The sequence below is a fragment of the Penaeus chinensis genome, chromosome 5 (genome assembly GCF_019202785.1).
Source record: "Penaeus chinensis breed Huanghai No. 1 chromosome 5, ASM1920278v2, whole genome shotgun sequence".
In the NCBI taxonomy this organism is placed as follows: Eukaryota; Metazoa; Arthropoda; class Malacostraca; order Decapoda; family Penaeidae; genus Penaeus; species Penaeus chinensis.
Window position 1 is genome coordinate 14,140,321 of NC_061823.1, and position 27,500 is coordinate 14,167,820.

The 27,500-nt window shown below is 38.5% G+C and overlaps 2 protein-coding genes across 2 annotated transcripts in view; one reads left to right on the forward strand and one right to left on the reverse strand.

Annotated features, from left to right (window-relative positions):
• Positions 1-10,122, forward strand: part of LOC125025811 (protein unc-13 homolog D-like) — a 22,159-nt gene extending 12,037 nt beyond the window's left edge. Inside the window, exons 7-22 of the mRNA XM_047614056.1 lie at positions 1-94; positions 233-427; positions 777-1,120; positions 1,934-2,047; positions 2,315-2,452; positions 2,926-3,044; positions 3,483-3,567; positions 3,862-4,075; positions 4,337-4,510; positions 4,633-4,812; positions 5,332-5,529; positions 5,950-6,058; positions 6,761-6,897; positions 7,130-7,338; positions 7,791-7,972; positions 9,263-10,122. The exon at positions 1-94 is cut by the window's left edge and continues 9 nt beyond it. Of these exons, the coding sequence (XP_047470012.1) occupies positions 1-94; positions 233-427; positions 777-1,120; positions 1,934-2,047; positions 2,315-2,452; positions 2,926-3,044; positions 3,483-3,567; positions 3,862-4,075; positions 4,337-4,510; positions 4,633-4,812; positions 5,332-5,529; positions 5,950-6,058; positions 6,761-6,897; positions 7,130-7,338; positions 7,791-7,972; positions 9,263-9,384 (2,614 nt within the window). The 3' untranslated portion in view covers positions 9,385-10,122. The remainder of the gene's footprint in view (positions 95-232; positions 428-776; positions 1,121-1,933; positions 2,048-2,314; positions 2,453-2,925; positions 3,045-3,482; positions 3,568-3,861; positions 4,076-4,336; positions 4,511-4,632; positions 4,813-5,331; positions 5,530-5,949; positions 6,059-6,760; positions 6,898-7,129; positions 7,339-7,790; positions 7,973-9,262) is intronic.
• Positions 10,123-11,720: 1,598 nt separating this feature from the next.
• LOC125025812 (neprilysin-1-like) overlaps positions 11,721-27,500 on the reverse strand; it is a 15,837-nt gene continuing 57 nt past the window's right edge. The window contains exons 1-19 of the mRNA XM_047614058.1: positions 27,419-27,500; positions 27,190-27,299; positions 26,661-26,768; positions 26,130-26,243; positions 25,453-26,011; positions 24,926-25,034; positions 24,427-24,560; positions 23,296-23,498; positions 22,378-22,569; positions 18,799-18,894; positions 18,062-18,203; positions 17,173-17,387; positions 16,036-16,212; positions 15,487-15,587; positions 15,089-15,147; positions 14,433-14,552; positions 13,728-13,873; positions 12,998-13,162; positions 11,721-12,278 (exon numbers count right to left, since the gene is read on the reverse strand). The exon at positions 27,419-27,500 is cut by the window's right edge and continues 57 nt beyond it. Coding sequence (XP_047470014.1) covers positions 12,099-12,278; positions 12,998-13,162; positions 13,728-13,873; positions 14,433-14,552; positions 15,089-15,147; positions 15,487-15,587; positions 16,036-16,212; positions 17,173-17,387; positions 18,062-18,203; positions 18,799-18,894; positions 22,378-22,569; positions 23,296-23,498; positions 24,427-24,560; positions 24,926-25,034; positions 25,453-26,011; positions 26,130-26,243; positions 26,661-26,768; positions 27,190-27,240 — 2,871 coding nt within the window. The 5' untranslated portion in view covers positions 27,241-27,299; positions 27,419-27,500 and the 3' untranslated portion in view covers positions 11,721-12,098. The remainder of the gene's footprint in view (positions 12,279-12,997; positions 13,163-13,727; positions 13,874-14,432; positions 14,553-15,088; positions 15,148-15,486; positions 15,588-16,035; positions 16,213-17,172; positions 17,388-18,061; positions 18,204-18,798; positions 18,895-22,377; positions 22,570-23,295; positions 23,499-24,426; positions 24,561-24,925; positions 25,035-25,452; positions 26,012-26,129; positions 26,244-26,660; positions 26,769-27,189; positions 27,300-27,418) is intronic.

Genomic DNA, 27,500 nt, shown 5'->3' on the forward strand with positions numbered 1-27,500 from the left:
CGAAGATGAACTCTCTTGGTTGTTTGAACCCAAACTGGCCACTATTCACTTCCCAAGAGTTCTGCCAATTGGAACCCTCAGCATTCCCATTATGGTAAAAGTTCATCTAGTTGTGTGTCTCTTGAGGTTCAGTGTATGACTTTCAGTATGAATGTCATGAAAGGTTAGGGTAAAAAGAGCTTTGAGGCAATAAAGAATAAAATTTCTCTTTTTTTTTTTCCTCTTCTTTCAGGAAGTTATTGAGACAGAGTTCGATGGATGGTACGAATTTCAGAGCACAGCAGAGGCAGATATACTCAATTCGGATGTGGAGTCAGTTAAAGTGCACTTATCAGGCCACATTACCTGTTCACCGGATTTGGGCGAACAACAGCAGGCTTACGATGAGTTTCTGTTGTGCCTTTTTCAGCATCATACTTCTGCCTTGGTAAGCAGTGTGGTGCTTTATATAAATAATTAGTTATTCAACCTTATAAGACTCAAGTGATATGATTGAATTAAGATTAATGTTGTTTATTCTTCACAAGCATTTACAAGAATATCTCTATCAATTTCAGCCTAATACCTTTTAACATAAATTTTCACTCAAATATATATATATCTTTAGTTTTTTTTAATGTGTGTGTGTGTGTGTGTGTGTGTATGTGTCTGTATGTGTCAGTGTGTGCACATTTGTGTGTTTGTGCTGTGCAAGCATCTATGCTTATTATTTTACCTTTATAGTTTTATATATACCTTTTCTCCATTTTTTTGTAAGATTATTATTTAACCTTTAGGTGGATAATGGCAATGGACTTTGGCAAGGCAAACTACCAGCAAGTCTGACAGCTTTAAGCACACAGTTAAGAATTCTACATGATGTAAGAAAGGACAGGCAGCTCATCTCATGGTGCAAAGCGGCTGCCCAGCTTCCAACTGTCGATGCAGTTTATATACACTCTCTGGTTAAGCACATTCAGACCAGGATGGTAGCTGCTGCATTTAATGAGGAGGATTTGGCTTTCCTTCAAGAAACTTTGATATTGATTATAGAGAAATATGAAGAGAGAATAAGATGTCTGGACAGCAGTTTCCCATTCTCGAATGCAGATTCTGAGGGACAGTTAATGGCTGTGCTCAAGTAAGAAGTTTAAAATTAGTATTATCCTGAATACTTATTTGTATGTGTGTGTGTGTGTGTGTGTGTGTGTGTGTGTGTGTGTGTGTGTGTGTGTGTGACTGACTGACTGAGTTATTGCAGTATATATATAAGTAAATAGATATGAATATAGATAAGAAAGATATCTGTATTTATTTTATTTTCTAATGACTTATTCAGACAGCATAGTTGCATGTAGATAAAGATATATATACAATATTAATAAGAGATAGTGGCATAAACTCCACATATGGAGATCCGAGGAGTATGCATATGAGGCAAAGTTCCTAGTGTATCTGATTCTTACAGGGAAAAGATTATCATAGACTGATTATTCAGAAGCAATATTAGGTTCATGGGTATCAGTTTTCTTGTGACAGAATGACCGTTAACAATGTGGAATGAATACTAACCACATTTCAGTTCTTACTGGACATAAGTATTAATGAAGGCTTGTTCGTGGGAGACCGATGTGTACAGAAACATCCATATATGCAAAGGGTGTGTGTGTGTGTGTGTGTGTGTGTGTGTCTGTGTGTGGGTGTGGGTGTGGGTGTGTGATCTATTTTTCTCTCCCTTTTCCCAACTAAACACTAGTTCCATCACATTTTATACATAAGTTCAGTAAATATAAACAATTTAGAGAATCATTTTGATTTTTTTTTTCTTTAATCCTGTTTTTAATAACAATATAAACTATGTTAATATCATTTAAAATCTCTTATTTTCCTTAACACATTATGCCATACTAATACTCCCTTTTTACAAACTACTGATAATTGTTTTCTCGTACAGGACTCTGTGTGACATCCACCGACATCCCAAAACACAAATGTTGATCTATCAGTCGGAGCAACCACTTATTCATGAAGGTGTGGCAGAGGCTCTGATAACTTTTGGTTGCAATTGGTATGTACATTTCAAGCAAGTAAATAACAGTTATGCAATGATCTTAATTATTTGAACATCTTCCTTATGTTATTTCTCTTGTTCTGGCTTTTAGTTTCATTTGTTTTTCATAATGAATTTTTTGTACATTATTTTTTAAAATGTGGCAAATTAGTAGAAGAATTAAATATATCTGTGTGTGCGTGTGTGCTTTGTCTGTGTGCCTGTGTGTATGGTGCACACATGCACCTGTATGTATACATTACTAATTTTATTTTTTCACTTTAGGTTGAAAGAGATGGAAAAGTCAACATTGTTGCTTGCAAGCAGTCCAATTGACCAAATTAAAGCTGCATTAGCTTTGACAAACGAAGTTCTGTGTCTACTTGGAGAGCCTTTGGCATTTTATGATAGAATTTTCCAGAAGTGAGTATAGGTTATTTTGAATATAATTTTATATATATATATATATATTTATATATATTTATATATGTATATATATACATACATACATACGTACATACATACATACATACATACATACATACATACATACATACATACATACATACATACATACATACATACATACATACATATATATATATATATATATATATATATATATATATATATATATTATGTAACCCTTTCCATTGATAAGATGGATTATTAATGGAGGTAATCTAACTGCAATCTAACTGTATACTTAAAATAATATGAAAACTAAATATTCTCTGTGAAAGTCAAAATTACTCTTTCAAGTGAAGTGGGCAATTTCATTGAACTTTTTATAAAGGAGATAATCATATGGTATGATTATCTTATATTTTCTTGTACATTATATTAAGTATTTGATTGCGTGACAAGGTTTTATGTATCTTTTTTTTCTTCTTCAGAGAAATGAAAGTTAACTGCTACAAGCAAGTTTATGGAAGCTTAGTAAGAGAAGTGATATCTTCTTTGGAGCCAGTCCTTACACACATTTGCAAGAGGCTTCTCAAAGAGCCAGACACAGGTTTGTTTACGTAAAATGTGTATGATGAACTTTTTCGTGATCTAAGAATAATTTTGTAGGGGATACAAATCTAGGTAGTCTAGTCCAAGCCTGTACATGTGGTGAAAAGCCACTTGATTTAGCACACTTAGTATGCATGGAAAGCAGTAAGAAATCAACCTTTATATCATTCTTTTTCATGATACAGGTAAATAAGAAAGAAAGTATTTGTAGACTGTAATGAAAAATAAATCAAATGCTATTATTCCTTCTCTTCTCTTCCCTGCAAAAAGGCTTTCTAGAAAATGCAATATGCAAGACATGCACACCACAACTGGATTAGGTCTCTGCAGAGGAAATGTCAAAGTATTATAGCTTCATGTGCTTGTATGTTTTCTAAAGTATATGGCTTCAAGTCCTTGTTTGGAAAATTAATGACTTTAATATTATTTCTTACAGGAGAGAATGCTGAAGAAATGTCTTATGATTTTGGCCTTGGATCTAATCTTCTAAAAGTATACACCAACCTCTGCCAGATAAATTTGTGAGTTTTTTCTTCTTCTTTTTTTTTGGGGGGGGAGGAGTAGTATGAAAAAAATAGTATAAAAAATGGCACATGGTCAAAGATAATATCTTCTCTATTTCAATAGTTCTTTTGAAATATGCAGTAGTGATTCATATGTGTTAATTTTCAATGCATCTAAAGAAATTAGCATTTAGTCACTGATTATATCATGGAACATGTTGTGATACCCAGGAACTATTAATTTTCAAAGTAAGTCTTAAAAAACAAATATCATTTACTTATACTTTTACAATATCTATTTGCTCCTTTCAGCCTTGGTAGAAGATCAGAATCTGCGACCAAAGAGACAGGCATTGAGTCCCATCACCAGTGGTTCATCCCAGCTGTACACCATTGGCTCGCCTACACTAACAACTTGGCTTTGCAGTGTGTGGAGAAAGCAGTTGAGAAAGATTCCTTTGAGAGAATGAGTGACCATTGCCACTTTAGCACTTCAGCAACAGATACAGCATCACTGTTTCATAATGTAAGATGATATGGTGGAAGAAGCATTCTAATGGCTATACTAGAGTTTTTATAATAATAATGATATTAATAATAATAATAATAATGATAATAATATTAATAATATATAGCTGTATCTTGGATTTAAAGATAGATAATGAGACAGCTGTTTCTTGCATAATTTTCAATGTGTTGATTAAACGTTCAAACTATAAGATTATATCATGTCTGTTCAATGGCATTATAATTGTATACATTTTCTCAGATTCTTTTGTTCCCATAGATAAAGGTCTGGTGGCATAAAATTGCATGGGATGATCAGACAACCAATGACTTGATTCCAGTAAGGATTTTAGAAGACCAGTGCAATGTTGCTAAACATTACTGTCACCTTATGTTTGATATCATGGACTCTGTCCTCGAGCACAATGAGGGGCGATTATGGATTGGGACAAAGGTACCAGAGTAATACCATTTGTTTACAATGATATCTTTGAAATCCAAAAAAAATAGTATGTACACAGTGTGGGTTTGAATTAGTATGTTAATATTCTTGTCTCATTTTTTTTTTTTTTCTAGATTCCAGTAGTTGTTGCCAATATGGAATACATTAATAAAGAAGTAGGTAAGCTGCCAAAAGCTTTTGGTTTAGAATCTCTGAAGAATGGAAATAACAGTACAGTGAAAAATCTGATTGAAAATGTTCAAGAGACAATAAGCCTTTGGATAAGTCAGTACTTGGAAGCAGTTTTAAGGAAGGTGAGTTGTATTAGGTTCTTTTATAATTGATCACTGTGATGATTTGCATTATATTTATTTTGTGATATAAGGTTATGGTTATTATACCTGAAGTTTAAATGAAGAGGTAACAGTATGTGTCTCTGATTTATTTGCTGTCACCCTATCTTTTTCACTCACTTTTGCTACACTCACTCTCTCTCTCTCTCTCTCTCTCTCTCTCTCTCTCTCTCTCTCTCTCTCTCTCTCTCTCTCTCTCTCTCTCTCTCTCTCTCTCTCTCTCTCTCTCCCTCTCTCCCTCTCTCCCTCTCTCTCTCTCCCTCTCTCCCTCTCTCTCTCTCTCTCTCTCTCTGTCTCTCACTCTCTGTCTCTCTCTCTCTCTCTTTCTCTTTCTCTTTCTCTTTCTCTTTCTCTTTCTCTCTCTCTCTCTCTCTCTCTCTCTCTCTCTCTCTCTCTCTCTCTCTCTCTCTCTCTCTCTCTCTCTCTCTCTCTCTCTCTCTCTCTCTGAGATATGAATTAATCATATGATGTATCTTTCAGGTGAAACCTACTATCAAAACATCACTAGACAATGCATGTGAAAGTGGTGATGTTTCTGATCTTTTGAATAATTTGTTGGATCCGGCTCTTAGTGTGCTGTGCAGTGACCTCCCAAGATCACACTTTCTTAGTTTTTTGGCCAGCCTTTGGGACTGCATTGTTCTCCTTCTCCAGATGAAGTTGAAAGATGAAAGTAAGGTAAAGTACACAGTCTTTTGTATATAATCTGAATGGTTTAGTCGTACATACATAATCAGAGTGCAAATATGGTGTGCAAAATATTGATAGGTATAGATAATGTTGATTATAGATAATTGTTTATTGTAGAAATATTTGTAGATGGAAAAGAGATGTTGCCACTTTGAATTGGGAAAATATTGCTAAGTAACTGTATTGTATTCAACTTCTGCATATTTGTTGAATAGCAAGAACGAAAAATAATTGTATCATACTTAAAGTAAACATGTATTTGACATAGTGTAGGTAAAAGCTTGACACATTGTAAGTTTGCACTTATATTCATGTATTTACTTGATAATTTTTTTAATCTATTCTGAATTTTAATTTATATTTGCACATGGTGCATATTTTATATAACTCTTTCCCCTTTTTCATCAGATGAGGAAGAACGATTACTTTGAGCAAATGAGCTATGTGTTAAATGAAATTTTTAAATGTTTTACACCGTCAACTGACATTGGACTGAATCTCAGGGCAAAAACACCAGGTTAGTCAAGTATTACTGAGTATTAAAGGTGATAAAAATTGTATTGGTCAACACTTGAAAAACTTGTGTTTCAGTTTACTCTCTCTTGTGCTGATTCAAAGTACTCTACATTGATACCAGAAGAAATTAGATATTCATATAATATTTTTGTGTGATTTATATAGCTATTTCAGAGGGGTTTTTTTATAGTAGGAATATCTTTGCTCTAGTTTGGCTTTGTGGTCTGTACAAAATTTTAAGTTGTAGATAGTTATTGAGATTTTTACAATTATCAAGTTTATTTTTTGAAGAGGATATTAAGAATGGTGAATTATTGTATTTGTGAAAAATTTACAATAAGTGCCTTGGGGTACTTGTTTCAATATAAAAGCAGCTACATCATTACAAAATTTCAAAGCATAGTTTTTCAGAATATTTAGAAAGAGAAAGTGAAATGTAAACTATTATCAGAGGAGCAAGAAAAATGTCCATTATAATGTGCTTAAATTTGCTAAATAAATGAAAATCCTGTAATTCCAAAAGTTCCAAAAGAATTACATGTACTTTATATTTTTCTTTTGTGTTTTGTGAATAATAAAATTCTTTAAAATGTGATTATGTGAAGATGACCTTTAAGTGATTCTCAATATTTTTTGCTTGGTTTTTTTTTTTCATCTTTTTTGAAAAACCGTCAGCTGAGATTTTCTAAATTTTCAACTGCAGGTTATATGTCTCTTGTGCAAGAACTGGAGCTTTTGAAGTTAGACTCGAATGAGCTCATCAGCCATTACTATCAAGACCGATGGAAGGAACAACAAGACCAACAGCAACAGGAAACGACAGCGACACTAGTTGTGAGAGTAAGTATGCTGAGCTTTTGAATAAATGTAGTTTTTTATGATTGTGCTTATACTTTGTTTTTCATGGGAAAGAAAAAGGCATGAGGTTAAATTCAAACATGACATTATTATTTTTTCTCTGTGGTAATATAGATTATGGGCTAATTCTAATTATTCATATTTAAAATTCTAGAGTATATAACAGTTTTTTATGTAGAAAAGTGTTCTTGAGAATCAAATTTTACATCCACAGGCCAACTTTTCGGAAAGTGGAAAGTTGAATGTCGCAGTCATCATGGCAGAAGACAGGGCCGCGGCAGAGGAAAACAGCAAGATAATAACAGCTTTGCCTTCATATTATGTGAAGTTAGAGCTGATTCCTGAAGAATGGAGTTTGAGAAGAAGCGAAAAAACACAGGCCCTCAGAGAGATTCCAGCAACGTTTGATGAGGATTTTGTTTTGTAAGTTATTTCATTTACTTCAGGATTATGCTCTAGGGAAGAACTTGCCCATTCTATTTTTAAATACTTATACATTCCAATGATTCTAAATAATCATTTAAACAGTTGAAAGAAAAGAAAACATTCCCTTTGTGTACATTTTACAGTCAGGGGGAAAAAAAAAAATTACCCTTTGCACAAACTAATATGAAAAATCAATAAAGTGGTGTGGAATAGAGAGGCAAGGTAGTTAGCAATGTAACCCAGTGTTAACAGAAAGAAGCATTCATTTCCTCATTGACCACAAGTAAAAGTAATGATAGTTTTGTTTCCAGCTGTACATATACTTACATGCATTTTTATTATATAGTACATTTCAGTTTCTGCAATTTAAGTCAGTAGCAATGAAAACTTGCTTTTAAGAACATGTTTTTTCTACAAATATATCAGTATTTTTTTTATGTTCCTTTCAGTGAAAACTTGGAAGATAATGATATAGCAAAGGGCTTTTTGGTGTTGAGACTCGTGGAACAGCATGTCATTCATTCGAATATTCTCATTGGTGAAGCTGTGATACCCTTAGCCCATATCCATAAAAATTCTGAAGACATAAAGAATATGTATCTGCATCTGGATACACCTTGTCTTGATTCAGGTATGTATTTCATAAACTGTGTGTCTCCCTTTTCTTCACTCTCTCTCTCTTTTTCTTTTTCTTTTTCTTTTTCTTCTCTTTCTCTCTTTTTCACTTTCTCTCTCTCTCTCTCTCTCTCTCTCTCTCTCTCTCTCTCTCTCTCTCTCTCTCTCTCTCTCTCTCTCTCTCTCTCTCTCTTTCTCTCTCCCCCTCTCCCTCTCTCCCTCTCCCTCTCCCTCTCTCCTTCCCCCCTCTCTTCTCTCTCTCCTTCCTCTCACTCTCTCTCTCTCCTTCCTCTCACTCTCTCTCTCTCTTTTTCTCTATTTCTCTCTCTCTCTCTCTCTCTCTCTCTCTCTCTCTTTCTCTCTCTCTCCTCTCTCTCTCTTTTCTTCTCTCCCCCCTCTCTCCCTCTCTCCCTCTCCCCTCACCCTCTCTCCTTCCCCCCTCTCTTCTCTCTCTCCTTTCCTCTCTCAGCTCTCTCTCTCTCTCCTCTCACTCTCTCTCTCTCTTTCTCTCTCTCTCTCTCTCTCTCTCTCTCTCTCTCTCTCTCTCTCTCTCTCTCTCTCTCTCTCTCTCTCTCTCTCTCTCTCTCTCTCTCTCTCTCTCTCTCTCTCTCTTCCTCTCTCCCTCTCTCCCTCTCTCCCTCCCTCCCTCCCTCCCTCCCCCCCCCCCCCCCTCCCCCCTCCCTCCCCCTCCCTCCCTCCCTCCCCCTCCCTTCTCTCTCTCTCTCTCTCTCTCTCTCTCTCTCTCTCTCTCTCTCTCTCTCTCTCTCTCTCTCTCTCTCTCTCTCTCTCACTCTCTCTCTCTCTCACACACACTCTCTCTCTCCCTCCCTCCCTCCCTCCCTCCCTCCCTCCCTCCCACCCTCTCTCCCTCTCTCCCTCTGTCCCTCTGTCCCTCTGTCCCTCTCTCCCTCTCTCCCTCTCTCCCTCTCTCCTTCTCTCCTTCTCTCCTTCTCTCCTTCTCTCCTTCTCTCCCTCTCTCCCTCTCCCTCTCTCTCTCTCTCTCTCTCTCTCTCTCTCTCTCTCTCTCTCTCTCTCTCTCTCTCTCTCTCTCTCTCTCTCTCTCTCTCTCTCTCTCTCTCTCTCTCTCTCTCTCTCTCTCTCTCTCTCTCTCTCTCTCTCTCTATTTTAAGTTGTTTACATGTCATGATAGTACTGATAAATTTATATCTAATTTGATAATGAAATGCAGTTATGTTAATCTTCTATACCTTTTTATTAAATAATTATTTATCCTCAGAAACTAGATAATAGATAGGTATGAACATTACTTCTTAATGAAGTAAATATCTTGAACTTTATATTGCAGTTGCCAGAAATCTGCAGATTCTCAATTACAGAAGACGAGAGTCCACAGCCTATGATTTTCTAAAGAAGCTGGAGAAAAGATACCCAGAGACGAAAAAACACTTCAGAAATTTGCAGACATGAAAGTTGATGGATATGCAGTGCCATTTGAAGTCAAAAATATTGTTCCTATTTGATTTAGATTTTCTGTTTCTCTCTTAGTGATTTACTTTCTGGTGGGGTCATGGTGCTAATGTGGAAAGGCTTAGACAATGAAGCATAGATGAAATTGAAGTATAATAATTTTGATAAGTATGATAATTTTAATATGGAGTTTTTATAGATATATAGGGATATAGACAGATATATAGATATAGATATATAGATAGACAGAACTAGATATAGATATATAGATATAATACCATTGATTTTTTATTATTTACTGTCACCCAGGCTCTCTCTCTCTCTCTGTAAAAGGCTGAGATGCCTCAATACTCCAACTGATGTATGCAACATAGTAGTTAAACAACTTGAGTCCTTAGTGTTAAAATAGGACAACACAAGTAAATGGACACGTGATATGATAGACTGGAAGGTCTTGAGGAAACAGTGAAGAGGCTCCTTCTAAAGGTCATCTCCAGTCAACCATACATTGTCATCTTGGTTCCCGCTGGTTTTGGAACCAACGTGGAGCCTGGTTTAGCTTGGGGTGGTGTAGCTGTCATTTCATGGGTATGTGCTTATTGGTCCACCATAGTCTCTCTCGCTCACTCATTCACTCATTCACTCATTCACTCACTCACTCACTCACCCACCCACTCACTCATTCACTCATTCACTCATTCACTCATTCACTCACCCACTCACTCACTCACTCACTCACTCACTCACTCACTCACTCACTCACTCACTCACTCACTCACTCACTCTCTCTCTCTCTCTCTCTCTCTCTCTCTCTCTCTCTCTCTCTCTCTCTCTCTCTCTCATCTATGATATTTTCTGTATATTTGAGAATCTTCCACATAGGTTAAAGGCCAGGCAATGTGAATAATATTGATGGAATACATACTCGGCAGGTAAGCTCTGGAATTATAAACGATATTCAAGTGGATTAGGACCCTAACCCACCTATTCCAAGTATATAGGGAGGTGGCGATATGTGTTATTTATAGATTAAGGCTGTGCGTGACTGATCGACATCCGCCCAACCCATTTTATGATATCATGCATAATTTCGTAAGCTTTTCTTTAACATGCAAAGGGGATTATAAGTAATTTAGTATTTTCTCTTTTATCACTTTGTTTGCTTTATCATATCAAGCGCCATACATCAGTTTATATATATATATATATATATATATATAGATATATATATATGTATATATATATATGAGCATATGCATATGCAACAACCTCATCAATGAATGTAATATTTTTCATAATGAAAAAAGTGTTTCTTCTGCTTGCTGTATTTTGCGAAACAGAAAATGTAGCTATGCATTATAGTAACATATTTATTAAAGGTGTAAAGCTGAAATAAAGTTCTTCTTTAGTAAAGGCTTTTCATTCTCACAAAGATCCTGTCCATTTAAAAGTTATGATTTTGTTCCAATTATGTAAATAAATCAAATGTGTGCGCGCGTGCATATGTGTGTGTGTGTGCGGGTGCGAGTGCGCGTGTATGTGCTCAATACATACGGTAAACATAAGCAAAAAACACTCAAATCAAAGCAGACATAACTGCGGGAATTTGAGGGCAAGGTCACTGCCATTAATAATTCACCGTCCGCACTTAAATAATGATGGTAAAAACTTCACAGTTTGCGTTATATTAATGTCTAGAATTTAATCTTGCTCAAAATAACGCAAACATATGCAACTTAATTAATAAATATAGTTGCCAAAATACAGAACGCTGTTTTTAGATTTGTCTACACAGACTGACATCCATGCACAAATTAACATATTTCCTTAAAATTTCTGCATACCAGTAACTTTTTTTCGTGTACTAAGACCACACACAAGACGAAGCATTCTGACACGTCGATAAAAACGTTAGAAAACCTCTGTACATAATATTGTTTGTCCTTTTAAAGATGGAGCAACAGTTTCGGTCTTAAATGCATGGCGGGTTTTAATCCTTCTTCGTCTCCTCCTTTCCTTTTCCTTCTCTTCTCCATCACCTTCTTTTCACTTATCCTAATCGTTAACTCACATTTACCCTCTTCGTCAGAATCCTTTATCATGAATCTATATGGCTATATGTCTAGCATATTTATTTGTTTTAACCATTTACCATTAACTATTCCAACACACACACCGAACATACAAACTGACATGCAGAATCTCCCGTTAATTTCCTCTCTCCTTTAATTTCTATGCCTCCTCCTCTATTCGTCATTGCCTTCATTCCTATATTTATTTCTCCTCCTTCTTTCATACTTTGATTATAATATAATGTAATTAAAACTTAGCTGTAATATGGTTATAAATGTATTATTTATTGGTTATTGTATAATACATATATTTGTTCGTCTTACACGTGAATTTTTTTTTATCAACAGTCCAATTGATTTACTTTATGAAGTAACTTGTTTCAGTATTCAAGTTTGCAAAATATCAAACTAATCAGACTTCATTAAAAGGAAATTAGCCAGAAAAAAATAATAAACACAAACAAAAAGTTTATACATAAGGCAGTATGAATCCAATTAGTATTGTTTTAACATACGGCTTTATCACAATATAAACCCAAATTTCGTTAAAAAAAATATTTTCACCAATAGATTTCCACGTAAATCATCCATTTTCACCATTCACCTCCTCCCTCGTCCTCTCCACCTTCCCTCCTTCAGCCACTACCACAGGAGGCAGCTATCATCGCCACGATTCATTGGTGAACCGGCAGGGCAGTTCCACACGCGGGAGAATTCGGCGTCGTTAGAGAGAGACCCCAAGACCCTGAACCTTCCTGGAGAGTGAGGGTCTACTGCCAGCTGAGTCAAAACGGATTGGGCAGTCTTGTGTTCGCACCAGACCTGGTGTGTAGATAAAGACATCTTGTTAAGGGGTTTGTTTTTGTTGTTGTAATTATTGTTTTTGTTATCATCATTATCATCATTGTTTTTATTATTATTATCATCATTATCATTGTTCTTATTATTATGATTATGATTATCATTATTGTTGTAATTATTGTTTTTTGTTATCATCATCATCATTATCATTGTTCTTATTCTCATCATTATCATTATCCTCATTATTGATAATGATAATAATGTTGAGCGAAATTCTATTCACTCACAACAATCAAGGAAATATCCCCAACAAAAAAATAAACATAAAAACAAATAAACAAATAAATAAATAAATCAATAAATAGCATTTGTTACCGAGGGCGACGCACCTCCAGAGACGAAATACCAAACCAGGGTACCATGTGAACCTAAAAATCCAAACGTGATCTTTCTTACCTTCTATTCATTCCCAAGACAGGAGGCTAACCCCCCATACCCCCCCCCCTCCTTTATTAGCACTTCGTCCCAACTTACAGAAAATTAAGAAACATTAAGAAAATGGCTGTATGAGCGGTGACACGCAGATGATATTTTCGTCACTTCAGATATGCCTGCGTTGCTTATGATTCTATATTTTATGCTCTTTATTATAACAGTGTCCATCTCCCACTATCTCTGCGCGTCGCTCTCGGTAACACTAACCAAATGAAAGGACAAATAAATAAATAATCCAGACTTACATTAGCGAATCCGAGGTAGAAGAGATGGTCGGGAGTGAATTCGTCGAGGCCAGGCAACCGCGGCTCTTCTCCATACCGCTCTACGAACAGTTGGTAGGCTTTATATGCTTCTCTGATCCCGCCGTTGTCTGCTATGTTCTCGCCTTCCGTTTGTAGGCCGTCCACCTGCACGAGGAGGACATGAAATTTTACTTTTTTTTTTAATTTGTATTTTTAATGGTTTATATATATATTTTTGTTTTGCTTCTTCATTTTCTTCTTCTTCTTCTTCTTCTTCTTCTTAGTCTTCTTCTACTTCTACTTCTACTTCTACTTGTTCTTCTTCTTCTTCCTTTCTTTTTCTTTTTCTTTTTCTTTTTCTTTTTCTTTTTCTTTTTCTTTTTCTTTATCTTTTTCTTTTTCTTCTTCCTCTTCCTATGCTTCTTCGCGGGCGTCACGAACGAATTTCGGAAACTTCTAAAGCCTCATGGTTGGTTAAGTTTGTGTGTCGAAATTCTCCGCTATGAGAGTCAGTAACGATTTCAAAAAATAAAAGATTTGTGACGTTTGAAGTTCCAATGGAGACTTTTGATATGGTTCTAGTGATTGATAGAAACTTACCGATGGTTATTTGTCTTTCATTTCCCTATTTATATTCAACTTTATTTCATTGTGTTTGTGTGATTGTAACTACATGACCGAAACTGTAGGTTGTTATCGAAGGGAAAAACGAATGTTTTCTCTCCATTACCGAGATGTTCAAGCCGGCTTCGATGAGTTCAGGTGGAATATAGCCATTGTATTGGTCAACGAAGCACTTTGCACGCTCTTCATAAGCTACAATGGTTTCGTCGCTCCACCACTGAACCAGGTTTCCTTGCTTGTCGAAGAGACGCCCTGTCAAAGAAAATATTGTGGTTCATTTCTGTTTCGAAACAAATATGAAACAGTATCACGTAAAGCTAAATATGCAAAACCGTTTCCTTTGTGGAACTACAAATGGGCTCACAGGAACACTTATTAAACGCAAATATCAATCATTTCAGTCGATGGACCACTTTTGACTGTATACCTTAAGATAGTTACAAATCTAATCTGTATTTCTTATCATTTTATATCTTACCCATCCTTCGTCGCTTTATCAGTAATACTTGGCTCTGTTATCACACATCCGACCGCAAATCTGGGACAATATCTATAGGGGAACATGCACAGCAGGCCTTGACTCCTGAAGGCCCGCCTTTGAACCCTGCACCCTTGACCTTAACCCCCTCCATCCCGACCTTATCCCCTTACCCCGAGACTTTCCTCCCCCCCACCCCCTGACCTTATCCCCCAGCCCCTTACCAAACCTTGTGCCCCTCCCTGTTCCACACCCACTTTGACCCCTGCAGCCGATGCCAGTACTTTCTCGCAATCGCACTAACAACGAATTTCCAAAGAAGAGCCAAGTCACCTGTGTTATCGAAGCCATGGGTCATCTCGTGCCCGATGACCATGCCGATGCCTCCGTAGTTAAGGGCGGCGAGGGTGTTGTGGGCGTAGAAGGGCGTCTGTAGAATCCCGGCGAGTATGGCTTCAAGGAGATAAATAGAGATAGTAAAAGAGAGACGAGATAATGTAAGGTGATAACAGAAAGGGGAGAAAAGTAAGTGAAATGGAACAAAAGCCTTATTTTAGAAAAGTATAAAAAAAAATGGAGGTGCAATAAGAATGTAGGCTTTAAAAGAACACCAAAAAGACGTAATAAAAAAAAAAACACGAAAACGTGAAAAGTTGCAAAGAAGCAAATATTAAGGGATCAGTGTGCAACAATTATCTTAAATGGTTATTAAAAATCAAATATAATTTTTTCAAAGGATATGAAGGTATGAAAATCAACGTCATAATTAGGAGAGAAAGTAATACGGTAGAAAAAAGAAAGAAAAAGGACTCAACAATAGATATAAGATATATTTTAATAATCCTCAAATTTGGCATCTACAGGACAAATGATCAGATGAAAATCGAAGAAGCAAAGATATTATTACAATGAAGAGAATAAAGAAATAAAAAAAGCAATAAACAGATAAATACAGATAATAAAGAATATGAGATTTTTTTTTTACTTACTAATTGTATTTTCCTGAGGGTTGTAAAACGCGTTGACCACCGTTGGAGGAAAAAGGAATCTGTTGGGATAAGAACGGTGTGGAATGAGCTTCAGAAAGAGAAAGAGGGAGAGGGAGAGAGAGAGAAGGGCGACGAAAGAGAGAAAGAGAAAGAGCGAGAGAGAGTAAGTGGTGACGAGAGAGAGAAAGGAAGAGAGAGAGTATGCGTGAGCGAGAGAGAGAGAGAGAGCGAGATAGATAGATAGATAGAGAGAGAGAGAGAGAGAGTATGCGAGAGCGAAAGAGAGAGAGAGTATGCAAGAGCGAGAGAGAGAGAGAGAGGGGGGGGGGTAGAGAAATTATCTTTTCCACACACAAGACACCTTTAAAAAATCAACTTATATACTTTTTTTTACTTACGAATGCTCAGGCACTTCTCTCAGCGACGCGAGCGAATTCCTGTTGAACCAGTTGCCAATTGCCAATAAATTATCGTACTCCTTTCCGGATAATATTTCCAGCTGTGGAAAGTGTGGGAACACGTTTGATTAATCTCAGGGAAAGGGACTGCGGATATAGAGATTATTCAGAAGGATGATGATGATATTGGTGATGATGGTGATGATAATGATGATGATAATTATGATGTTGATGAGGATTATGATGGTGTGTGTGTGTGTGTGTGTGTGTATATATGTATATATATATATATATATATATATATATATATATATATATATATATATAAATATATATATATATATATATATATATATACATATATATCCTTTCTCGCTTCATCCTTCCCATTACATTTTCTTTCTTCCTCTCTCCCTCCCTTTCTTTATCCGATTCCCACCCTTCCCTCCCTCCCTCCCTCCTTCCCTCTTATTCCCTCCTTCCTCCTTCCTATTCCCTCACCCCTTCCCTCCATCCCTCCCACTTCCCCCCTCCCACCCTCCCACTCACATCCTCGTATCCGTTGGTGAGTTCGGCGTCGTCCATGATCCATTCCGGATAAGCGACGAAGGGGTCGATCGCCGCCAGCTTCTCCCTCGCGACGGCCAGGTCCTCCGCCAGCATCCACGTGTTCTCGTCCAGGAGAGAGTTGAAGGCCGCGCGAAGGTCCTCCACCAGCTCGCTTGTCTGCGGGGGAGGGGGGGTAAGGATTATTTATATAAATATATATATATAAATATATACATAAACACACTGACACACACACATATATATATATGCATATATGTATATGTATGTGAATATATATATATATATATATATATATATATATATATATATATATATATATATATATATGCACACACACACAGTTATATATATATATATATATATATATATATATATATATATATATATATATATATATATGCACACACACACAGTTATATATATATATATATATATATATATATATATATATATATATATATATATATGCACATACACACAGTTATATATATATATATATATATATATATATATATATACATATATATATATAAATGTGTGTGTGTGTGTATGTGTGTGTGTACATATGTATATGTATATATGTGAGTGTGTGTGTGTGTGTGTGTGTGTGTGTGTGTGTGTGTGTGTGTGTGTGTGTGTGTGTGTGTATGTATGTATATGTGTATATATATTATATATATATATATATAGATAGATAGATATAGATATGTATATTATATATATACATATAGATACATACATATAGATATAGATATATAGATATATATGTATGTGTGAGTGTGTGTGTGTGTGTGTGTGTGTGTGTGTGTGTGTGTGTGTGTGTGTGTGTGTGCATATATATATATATATATATATATATATATATATATATATATATATATATATATATATATATTTATTTATATATATATATATATCATATATATATATACATATAGATAGATAGATAGATATATAGATATGTAAATATATATGTATGTGTGCGTGTTTATATATATATATATATATATATATATACATATATATATATATATATATATATATATATATATATATATATATATCCATAGTATGTTTACTGTCTCCAGGTGTCCTTTCCCGCGCGACCCAACCCACCTCATCCTTGGCCGTCGCGGGGAAGAACCTATCGATGTAGGCCCTGGAGAGAGCGAATCCCAGGTTGTAATTGGCCTGGGGGAGGCAGTGCTCCCACCTCGGCGTCGGCTCCGTCGCGCCCGTCAACGCCTGCTGGAAGTTGAAGCTGATGTTCCTCATGGCGTAGGTCGTCTCTTGCCCAATGTCGTACACCCACCACCAGCCGATGGCGTTGGCTGCGTGAATCGCGGGAAGCGAAGTTCAGCGTTAATTTCTTCTCTATATCTTTATTATTTATTTTTATTTATCATTTTATTTTCCTTTTTTTTTAAGTTTCAGTATTTTATCTTACTGGGAAATATTTCAGGAACAAGATTTGATTTTCGTGCACTTGTATATTACCGCTAACCAGATGGGGAAATTAACACGACGTAATAAATCAATTAGGCGGTGGAAATCCAGGTTAGTGCAATGGGGTGCGGAGTACAAAAGAACGTTAAGTAATAACGTGTGCATTTATGAACATTTTCCAAAAGTAAAAACTAATATATATCTAACTCAGCTAATTTGATGACATAAAATAATACTGACTTTTTTTGGTAGGCCTTGTTTTTTTAAACAATACAGTTATTATTAATAATATCATTATTATTATTACTATTGTTGTTGTCGTTGCTACTACTACTACTACTATTATTATTATTGTCACTATTATTATTATCATTGTTATGAAAACAGTTAAGTGCACGCTGCCCTTCTGCTGTATTCTCATACCATCTACATAATAACCCAATTTACTGCAGAACGAAAACCAACACCAAGAAAAAAACCCACAGATTACAAACCAGTCCGATAAATCAAAGAGAAAAAAAAAGTGCAACAGAAATAAAACAGAACTATAGACACTTACCGATAGTGTGCGGGGGCGTGTCAGCCAGCAAGGTAGTTAAGTTCGCGAAGAACGTACTCTTGAAGGAGATAATAGGCTCGTCCTCGTTGATCATAACCTCCGTGTTGGTGAACATCTCCTTCATGAAGGCTAGGAAGTTAAACTGGCAAAGATAAATAGGGAGGAAGAGCGAGTGAGACAAGATATGACAGTAATCGTTTGTGAGGATATACCGAAGAGGAAATTATCAAGTTCTGTTTATATTTTTCATTTGTCTTATTTTGGTCCTTTTGATAAGAGCAGTTGCACATAGAATCATCGTTTGAGTAAATCATTGAATAAATTATTTTTTAAAACTTGGTATACAACTTGAGAAAAATTTTCTGTTGATTTTTGAGTCTATAAACAGCCAATTTATAAGTAAACAAAACATTTCTATAGTGAGAGCCACATCCTGTCTACGAAAAAGGACTCATATCATCACTTATTTCAGAAGAACGAGAAAATAGCACCTGACCCTTTACATGTTAGAATAAGAAGCCGTAGGTAAATGCGGGTTTACTTACCGTAGACTTAACTTCCCCCTGTCTTATCGCTAAGATTTTTTTAAACATAATTCTTCTAAGAATAATAATTTTCTACACAGGTGCAATTTTCCCCCACGGTATTACAAACCTCAAAAATAAAAAATAAAAACATTCATACATCCATGCTCCTATGTTAATAAACACAATATACATCGACCTCGCTTTGCTCACCTGCCCAGGAACACCGTCATCAAGGTCAGCCTGAATTCCAGCTACGCTCGTTTCCCAACCGCTGTCTGTCGATGCGCCAGCTGCCACTATCACCATCTGCTTAGTGATATATACATATATATATATATATATATATATATATATATATATATATATATATATATATATATATATATATATATATATATATATATATATATACATATATATATTAACATTATTTTGACGTAAAATTAAACGGTATGAGGAGTGTGAACCGTATTCATGTTGACCAATATAAAAAAAGGTATGAATGAGAATGAATATCTTCACAATAAAAGAAATGTATTTTATCGGTTTCGAATGTATCTTCGTCAGAGATAAATATATATATTCGAAACCGGTAAAACACACATCTTGCATTGTGAAGATATTCATTCTTATTTCATACCTTTTCTACATAGGTATAATAAGTATAAAGTGTACTCGTATCCCCTGGTGAATTCCAGTGTTAGCATATGATGTGTATATGTGTGTATGTGCTTTGTTTTGCTTTGTTTTGTTGTTGTGCTGTGTTGTGTGTGTGTGTGTGTGTGAGTGAATGAGTGAGTGAGTGAGTGAGTGAGTTAGAGAGTGAGTGAGTGAGTGAGTGAGTGAGTGAGTGAGTGAGTGAGTGTGTGAGTGAGTGAGTGAGTGAGTTAGAGAGTGAGTGAGTGAGTGAGTGAGTGAGTGAGTGAGTGAGTGAGAGTGTGTGTGTGTGTGTGTGTGCATTTATGTTAATTCTTTATTCATTTATTCACCTATCCATTTATCTATATCATTTCCATCACTCTTCTTACCATTTTATTCATTATCTCCATCTCCACAATCATCCTCATAATTACCATCATCATTATCATCATCCCCGCAATCATCATCACTATAATCATAATTATCCCTATAATCATATCCTGCCCCTAAATTTGAATGATCCTCATCACTATCATCACTGTTATCATCACCTTTACTCCCTTAATCACCACCATCATCACCACTATATTCACTCCAATCATCACCAATCACCACCACCATACGCCCCAATCATAACTACCAATCATCACCATGATCCCCCCCCCAATCACCACTACCATCACCACCACCATCACCACCCCATCACCACCACCATCACCACGCCAGTCACCACCCCCATCACCACCACCATCACCACCACCATCACCACCCCCATCACCACCACCATCACCACCCCCATCACCACCACCATCACCACCACCATCACCACCCCCAATCACCACCACCATCATAACCACCATCACCACCACCATCACCACCCCCATCACCACCACCATCACCACCACCATCACCACCACCATCACCACCCCCATCACCACCACCATCACCACCACCATCACCACCACCATCACCACCCCCAATCACCACCACCATCATAACCACCATCACCACCACCATCACCACCCCCATCACCACCACCATCACCACCACCATCACCACCACCATCACCACCACCATCACCACCCCCATCACCACCACCATCACCACCCCCATCACCGCCACCATCACCACCCCCATCACCACCACCATGACCACCCCCATCACCACCACCATCACCACCCCCATTACCACCACCATCACCACCCCCATCACCACGCCAGTCACCACCACCATCACCACCACCATCACCACCACCATCACCACCACCATCACCACCACCAACACCACCAACATCACCACCCCCATCACCACCACCATCATCATCCCCAACACCACCACCATCACCACCCCCATCACCACCACCATCACCATCCCAATCACCACCACCACCATCACCACCACCATCACCACCACCATCACCATCCCAATCACCACCACCATCACAACCACCATCACCACCCCCATCACCACCACCATCACCACCCCCAATCACTACCACCATCATAACCACCATCACCACCCCCATCACCACCCCCATCACCACCACCATCACCACCCCCATCACCACCACCATCACCACCACCATCACCACCCCCATCACCACCACCATCACCACCACCATCACCACCACCATCACCACCCCCAATCACCACCACCATCATAACCACCATCACCACCACCATCACCACCCCCATCACCACCACCATCACCACCACCATCACCACCACCATCACCACCCCCATCACCACCACCATCACCACCCCCATCACCACGCCAGTCACCACCACCATGACCACCACCATCACCACCCCCAATCACAACCACCACACCACCACCACCATCACCACCCCCATCACCATCACCATCTCCACCACCATCACCACCACCATCACCACCCCCTCACCACCCCAACACCACCACCTAACACCACCCCATCACCACCACCATCACCACCCCATCACCACCACCATCACCAACCACCATCACCACCCCCATCACCACCACCATCACCACCCCCAATCACCACCACCATCACCACCACCATCACCACCCCCATCACCACCCCCATCACCTCCACCATCACCACCCCCATTACCACCAACCATCACCACCCCCATCACCACCCCATCCCACCACCATCACCACCACCATCACCACCCCCATCACCACCCCCATCACCACCACCATCACCACCACCATCACCACCACCATCATCACCCCAATCACCACCACCATCACCACCACCATCACCACAACCATCACCACCCCCACCATCACACCACCATCACCACCTCCATCACCACCACCAGCACCCACCCCCATCACCTCACCATCACACGCAGGTCACCACCACCATCACCACCACCATCACCACCACCATCACCACCCCACCACCACCATCACCACCCCCATCACCACCACCATCACCATCCCAATCACCACCCCATCACCACCACCATCACCACCCCCATCACCACCACCATCACCACCACCATCACCACCCCCAATCACCACCACCATCATAACCACCATCACCACCCCCATCACCACCCCCATCACCACCACCATCACCACCACCATCACCACCACTATCACCACCCCCATCACCACCACCATCACCACCACCATCACCACCACCATCACCACCCCCAATCACCACCACCATCATAACCACCATCACCACCACCATCACCACCCCCATCACCACCACCATCACCACCACCATCACCACCACCATCACCACCCCCATCACCACCACCATCACCACCCCCATCACCACGCCAGTCACCACCACCATCACCACCACCATCACCACCACCATCACCACCCCCATCACCACCACCAACACCACCACCATCACCACCCCCATCACCACCACCATCATCATCCCCAACACCACCACCATCACCACCCCCATCACCACCACCATCACCATCCCCATCACCACCACCATCACCACCACCATCACCATCCCAATCACCACCACCATCACCACCCCCATCACCACCACCATCACCACCCCCAATCACCACCACCATCACCACCCCCAATCACCACCACCATCATCACTACCTTCCACATCCTCCCCGCACTCGCCCCTCGCCCGGACCCTCCCGCCCACCACCTCGATCAGAACTCAAAAGACCCGACCTTGGCAAAAGCGATCTCGAAGTCGACCACCTCCTGCACCTGCGTCGCTATCTCTTCGTCGGTAACACTCGACCCCAACTCCTGACGCAGTTCCTTGGCCGCGTCTGTCATGTAGGTGCGGTAGGCGGTCAGCACGGCGTCGTTGGCCTGGGCCATGAGTGATATCCCGAGGGGCACCGTGCCTGCTTGCACCTGTCAGAATCAAAGAGGTTGTAGCCTTTATTTCTATTGTTGTTGTTGTTCTTGTTAGAAAAGTTGCTATTGTTGCAGTTATTATCATTATCATTATCATTATCATTATCATTATTATTATTATTATTATTATTATTATTATTATTATTATTATCATTATTATTGTTATTATTGTTATCATCCCTTTTATTGTTGTTGTTGTTATTATTATTATCATTATTATCATTATTATTATTATTATTATTATTACTATTATTATTATTATTATCATTACTATTATCATTATTATCATTATTATTATTATTATTATTACTACTACTATTGTTATTATTATTTTTATTATTATAATTATCATTATTATTACTGTTGTTATTATGAGTATTATTATTATCATTAGTGTTGTTGTTGTTATTATTACTGTTGATGTTACTATTATTATTATTATTATTATTATTATTAATATCATTATTGTTATTATTGTTATTATTGTTATTATTATCATTACAATATTATAATTATCCCCCTCCCCCTCCCCTCCTCCTCTCCTCCTCTCCCTCCCCCTCCCCCCCTCCTCCCCTTTCCCCTCCCCACCTTCCCCTCCCCCCCTTCACCTCCTCTTCCCCCTCCCCCTACCCATTCCTCCTCCTCTTCCTCCTCAAAAAAAAAAAAAAAAAAAAACGAAAAACGAAAAAGAAAAAAGAAGAAAAAAATCGGCGTTTCCCTCACGTAAATAACCCTTCCGGAGACGTTGTAGACATTCGCGTCGACGCCCACGCCAAAGATCGGATATACGTTGATGGAGCGGAGGTGCACGAGAGCAGAAGCCAGGTTGAAGGCGGCGGGGTCCCAGCCGTCGGTAACCATGGGCCAGCCTCCTTGGTTACTGAGGCTTGTGACTAAGGGTTGAAGTCCCAGGCTGTCCATGGTATCTGAGGAGGGTTGATAATGATTAATGATAATAATAATAAGAAGAAGAAGAATGATAATACTAATGATAATGATAATGATTAATGATAATAATAATAAGAAGAAGAATTATAATACTAATGATAATTATAATGATGTTGATAATGATAATAATGATAATAATAATGATAATGATAATGATAATAATGATAATAATGATAATGATAATGATGATAATGATAATAATAATGATAATGATAATAGTTATAATAATAATAATAATAATAATAATAACAATAATGATAATAATAATAATTATTATTATTATTATCATAATTTAGTTTTATTCAATTTGTTACAGTTGATGTTCTTAAGCTTGGCGTAACAGACTGTCTGTTCATCTTTGCTTTTAAATTAGAACGCTATCATAAATCAAGTAGTACGTTGGGTAAGTGTGTTGTTTCCAGGATAAGATATTGTGCTTCGTGAATAGACGATATAGTTACAAAATGGGAGGAGAAAAGAATAAGAGAAATGTATATAGACAGGGGACAAAGGTTAAAATCAATGTGATCTCTTTGTAAATGAATGTGTCTTCTGTGTGTACTGGGCAAGTGTGAGATCGTCCTTGACAGAGTAAGTTAGAGGTAGGCAATGCATACTACGGTTTCTCATACAGGCTTCATGCATATATAACTAACACTATAGATTAAAAAAAAGGAGAGAAGAAAAAGGGAAAACACACGCACAAACACATACACACACTAAAACACACACACACACACACACACACACACACACACACACACACACACACACACACACACACACACACACACACACACACACACACACTAATACACACACATACGCCTATATCTGTGTGTGTGTGTGTGTGTGTGTGTGTGTGTGTGTGTGTGTGTGTGCATAATCCATTCTCCCGCTACTTACCCGTGTCCATACAAGTCTCATAGAAGCGGTTTACCATATGCAAAGGTTCTGCCTCGCCAGGTGAGACAGGACTCTCGAGAATGAGTCGAAGACGTTTCGTCAAGACGTCTCCTGCTTCGTAGAATGTGCCGGTGCTGAAGGAGAGAGGGAGATCAGAAACGCTGAATTTTGTTTATTGTATTTATAGTAATGAACTCAGATAAACAAATAAATACAAACACACACATGCACAAACAAACATATACACGCATATACATATACATGACCACACACATACAAACAAATAAACACCTACACAAACATACAAACACACACACACACACACACACACACACACACACACACACACACACACACACACACACACACACACACACACACACACACACACACACACACACATACACACATACACACCCAAACAAACAAACACGCACGCGCCATCAAAGTAAGAACAACTCGGGACGAAATTCTCGACCTGTGGGGAATGGCTACTCACGCTCCTGACTCGGGGATCGGGTGTTTGTCCATCCATCCTCCACACGCGAATTGGTAAAAGTTCTCGCAAGGATTCGTCGAAAGGTCAAGACTCTCCGAGATCTGCGAGGCTGGAGGTCAAGGAGAATGCGTGAGGTCATCGAAGGGTAAGAATTGAGGAGGAATTCCTGAGGTGAAGTTAATGTAATTTCTTAAAAAGTTCTTATAGGGACGAATGGTTCGTTCGTGAGAAGTGGGTTTCGAGATGTGGTCGTGGAAAATGAATTGTATCGAAAAAGAAGATACATAATAGTAAATAAGCAGGGTATGAGACGAACATGTATCATGCTGAAGTCAGAAGAATGTAAAGATGAATAATGTACAATAAACGACCAACAGGCACGTGAGGGTAATACATGAAACGATAAAAAATAGAACGTCGGATCAAGGACCAATATCAGTGGGATTTAAGCATCTTAAGGGGGATCAGCTGACCCCATTTCGGATTATGACGAATTGTGCATTTTAACAGTTAGACTGTAGTTTTACCTGCTACTGCACACTCAGGCGTCTCGCACACTACGAATTCTTTGTTGTGAGGTGACTGTAGTTCTGTAGTGGATTTCTCCAATTTTTTTGCGTGTGTCTCCTTTTCCGCGGGCTTCTCCACCATTTCCACGAGCTTTTCCACCTTTTCCGCGGGCTTCTCCATTTTTATCTCAACCTTTTCCACCTTTTCCGCGGGCTTCTCCACCTTCTTCTCGGGCTTCTCCACCTTTTCCGCGGGCTTCTCCATCTTTTCCTCAATCTTCTCCACCTTTTCCGCGGGCTTCTCCATCGTTTCCTCAAACTTCTCCACCTTTTCCTCCGGCTTCTCCACCTTTTCCGCTGGCTTCTCCATCTTTTCCTCAACCTTCTCCACCTTCTTCGCGGGCTCCTCCACCTTTTTCTCGTGACTCTCCTCTTCCTCTTTTACTTCCGCCTCACCAGTCTCTACTTTAGTTGCAGTATCCCTTTGTTCTCTTTTCTTCTCCACCTCCTTCGCTTCCTCCTTCTCCTCTGCCCTCGGCTGGTCGTGCTCGGTCGGATTCTCCAGCTGTATGACCTCCTGAGGATATCAGCTGATCAGGGAACGACTTGTACAACCCACACTTCACCAACTCATATTCCAAACAAAGGTTTATATGTTAAACTAGAAAATCAAAGAAAAAAAAAGGTCACCATACCTGTTTGAAGTTCGGGTCATCAGGAGGAGGAACGAATGAAGCTTGAACGCGGCTTGGAGGATAAGGACGTGGCCCTCCTTCGTAAGCTTCGTCGTTCTCAAGCTTTACCTGCTCCTGGAAAACCGTGTATGATATATACAGTATATATATGTATGTAATATATATAATTATGTAACATATATAAATATGTAATATATATAAATACGTAATATGTAATGAATATATATAGTTATAAAGATATGTTTGATCCCTAGGTATTTCATCTTCACATTTGATATGTATATGTGAATAAATACATGTGTGTATACTATGAACAGTATATGTAGAATTGAAATATATATAAACATGTAATAGTAATGTGTAATGAATACATGATTATAAAAATGCGTTTACTCTTATAGAACAAATTCTCCAAGCCAATAAAACCGAGAGAGTTCCTTTACATGCTAACAGAATGTATTTTCACATTACCAACTCACACGGACGAACTTGCACTTAAAATAGCGAATATGTCTTAAATGTCTTCATTACCTCCTTGAATTCCGGCTCTGCAATCTCCTGCCCGACTCCAGCTGTCTTCTGAGATGCCCGCTGCCCAGCCTCGTGTTCTTTGGTTGCTGTCAGAAGACCCGAAAGCAACTACGGAATTTGGTGAAAGAATAAAGAAAAAAATATAATAGTTATCTATAGTTTTTATCATATCGGGATTAATATGAAATATAATCATATTGGGATTGATATAAAAAGGTTCAATTTTATCGGGTTTAAAATAAGAAATAAATACTTGTCTAAAGGTTTAATCAGATTGGGATTACTATGAAAAATAAATACTTGTTTAAGGTTTAATCATGTCGGGATTAATATAAAAAAATAACTACTTGTCCGAAGGTTTAACATTCATCGGGATTAATATAAATATATATGAGGTGACATATTACAAAAATACTATTTACGACAAATATATAGCACCCTATCAAGCGGTATATCCACGCACCGCCATCTAGTGCCACCCGAGGACACCTGACAACACCTTCCCCTAATAGACGTTGATTACCTGTACCTGTTTAAAGACATTGGAACCTCGCATAAGGCCTGCAGCATCGCCAATCATCTGCCGGTCGGAGGATACGTGCGGGTGGGGATGCTCTGTCTTTGTAGCTGCGCCGCCATCTATTTCGAAGTCGTATAGATTCGATTAATTAAAAGAAAAATAACAATGACTTCTTTAGATTAAGATATAATTACTCATTCCTCATTTGTACCGACACCTATTTTGGATATTCACTTACCCTGAGCGAAGACGGCAAGTGTGGCAACCGTGGCAACGACGGCAACAGCGCACACGGCCGCGACAACCGTTCCTTTGCGCCA